Source organism: Talpa europaea (assembly GCF_964194135.1).
Source record: "Talpa europaea genome assembly, chromosome: 7".
Taxonomy (NCBI): domain Eukaryota; kingdom Metazoa; phylum Chordata; class Mammalia; order Eulipotyphla; family Talpidae; genus Talpa; species Talpa europaea.
In genome coordinates, this window is record NC_140074.1 from 8,777,091 (window position 1) to 8,779,269 (window position 2,179).

The 2,179-nt window shown below is 53.5% G+C and overlaps 1 protein-coding gene across 1 annotated transcript; it reads right to left on the bottom strand.

Annotated features, from left to right (window-relative positions):
* Nucleotides 1-329: 329 nt before the first annotated feature.
* Nucleotides 330-1,172, bottom strand: LOC311172785 (olfactory receptor 1G1-like; the record flags this gene model as incomplete). Its single annotated transcript, XM_084236314.1, has 1 exon — nt 330-1,172. One exon carries the CDS (start codon nt 1,170-1,172, stop codon nt 330-332), a length of 843 nt encoding a protein of 280 aa, XP_084092440.1.
* Between the last annotated feature and the right edge of the window lie 1,007 nt (nt 1,173-2,179).

Genomic DNA, 2,179 nt, shown 5'->3' on the forward strand with positions numbered 1-2,179 from the left:
TGTGGGACTTCTTGTAGCCTGAGATGCTGGCTGAGTTTCCAAGCTAGGTCTTGTCTGCTGTGGTGCTTTCGGTGGTCCTCACTGTCTGGTTGGAATCAGTAGGTAACTATCCCACTAACCAGCTCCTGTGGAGGGATTACTGGCACCTGCCTCTCCAGGCTGTAGTTCTGTCCTTGGCAAGTTGGTTCCTTTCCAGTCAGGCAATCTCCCTTTGTTAGATCGTGATGCTGAACATCCATCCTGTCTTAAATTTGAGTTTCTCCAAAACTGGAGAAATGTTGGAAGAAGGGATTGCAAGGAATCTGAGCTTCCAAGCTGGAAAGGAGCCTTTATGGAGAAGTGCATTTTCCCCTGCTAAAGAGTCTCCACAAAGCTCCCTTGATGTCCCTGTTCCGCAGGCTGTAGATGAAGGGGTTCAGCATGGGGGTGACCATCGTGTATACCACAGAGGCCACCATTCCAGTGTCTGCTGAGTAGGAGGATGAGGGCTGGAAATACACCAGGAAAACAGTCCCGTAAAAGAGAGTAACAACTGTGAGATGGGAACCACAGGTAGAGAAGACTTTGTTCTTTCCCCCAGCAGAGGAGATGCTGAGGATGGTGTGGATGATGTGGGCATAAGAGACCAGGACACAGGTGAGAGGGACCACACCTGAGAGTGCTGCTTCAGCAAACATAATGATTTGAAAGCTCTGGGTGTCTGAACAGGTGAGCTTGAGGAGAGGGGGAAGATCACAGAAGAAGTGTGGGATGGAATGAGAGGCGCAGAAGGAGAACTGAGACATGAGGAGAGTGAGAGAGAAGGCCAGGAGATGGGAGCAGAGCCAGGATGCGGCGACCAGCAGCAGGCAGCGTTGGGGATGCATGATGGTGGCGTAGTGGAGGGGAAGGCAGACGGCCACGTAGCGGTCATAGGCCATCACGGCCAGCAGGAAGTCGTCCAACAGTGCCAAGGTCATGAAGAAGTACATCTGCACGAGGCACCCAGCATAGGAGATGGTGTGGTGCTGCGTCTGAATGTTGACCAGCAGTCTGGGGACAATGGTGCAGGAGAAGCAGGTGTCGATGAAGGACAGGTTGGCCAGGAAGAAGTACATGGGGGTGTGGAGGCGAGAGTCAGAGCCGATGGCCAGGATGATGAGCAGGTTGCCCAGCACAGAGGCCAGGTACATGGCCAGGAAGAGCCCAAAGAGGAGAGGCTGCTGCTCTGGGTGTTCAGAGAAGCCCAGGAGCAGGAAGTCAGGGCTGCTGCTTAGGTTCCTAAATTCGTTCTAAGGCAGAGAAATCAGAGGAGAAACTTGTTTCAGGTAGGGTAGATGCTAAGTGTTACAGTCAAAGCTGGGATTTTTTCTCTAAAACTTGAAGGGGACCCTGAGATCAGTAGAAGCTCTACCTGCTCATTTGCCAACGCTACAAGATGAGGACTGGGTGCCGGGGTGAGGCAGCATCAGGTGGCGTTGCAGATTTGGTTCCAGATGTGTAGTGTGCAATTTTCCTGCGTTGTCTGAGAGTCCGCACTGGGATTCAGCTCAAAGACCCTCTTCACATTTAGTTTTCTTTGAAAGACTTTCAAATGCAGCATCATCATCTTCCTCCCCATCAGCATGTCTGTTTGGCTACCTGGGCTCTGGCACCCTGCAGCCAGCAAGGGGGTGATCTCTGTTCCTTTTTCTCAGGCCGACCTGGTCAATTCCATCCCTCCAGTAGGAGGAAGGCTTGGAATCTGATTGACATGCCAACTGAAGGGGGTGCCAGGGGGCATCAGGGGCTCCTAGCCCTGCCCTGTCTTGGGAAGCACTTTCTGCCTGCTCTCCCCCAGTGGCAGCCTCTCCTGTTCATCGCCTCAGGAGAGACAGATTTTGCAGCCACGCAGATCAGCTTGTAAGAGGCTCCCGGGCAGGCGTGGAAATGGTTCTCTCCCATGGTGCCTTGATATAAGTCTGGCAGGCAAGTCCCTTTGCTTATTGAACCTTCCTAGACCACTGTGGGTAGCCTGCTTCTTTTGGGTGTCTCAAGCCTAAGGGGTTCAAATGTGACCCGGGAACTCCCAAGGGTGCCAGCACAGCCCTAAGCTCACCTGCTGGTTTGCAGGTCGTGTCCCTGCTGAAGGCCTCATGAACAGCAGGGAGCCAGCATGGAGGGCGAGCTACTGGTGGGGAGCAGGGGCTGTGGCCGCTAC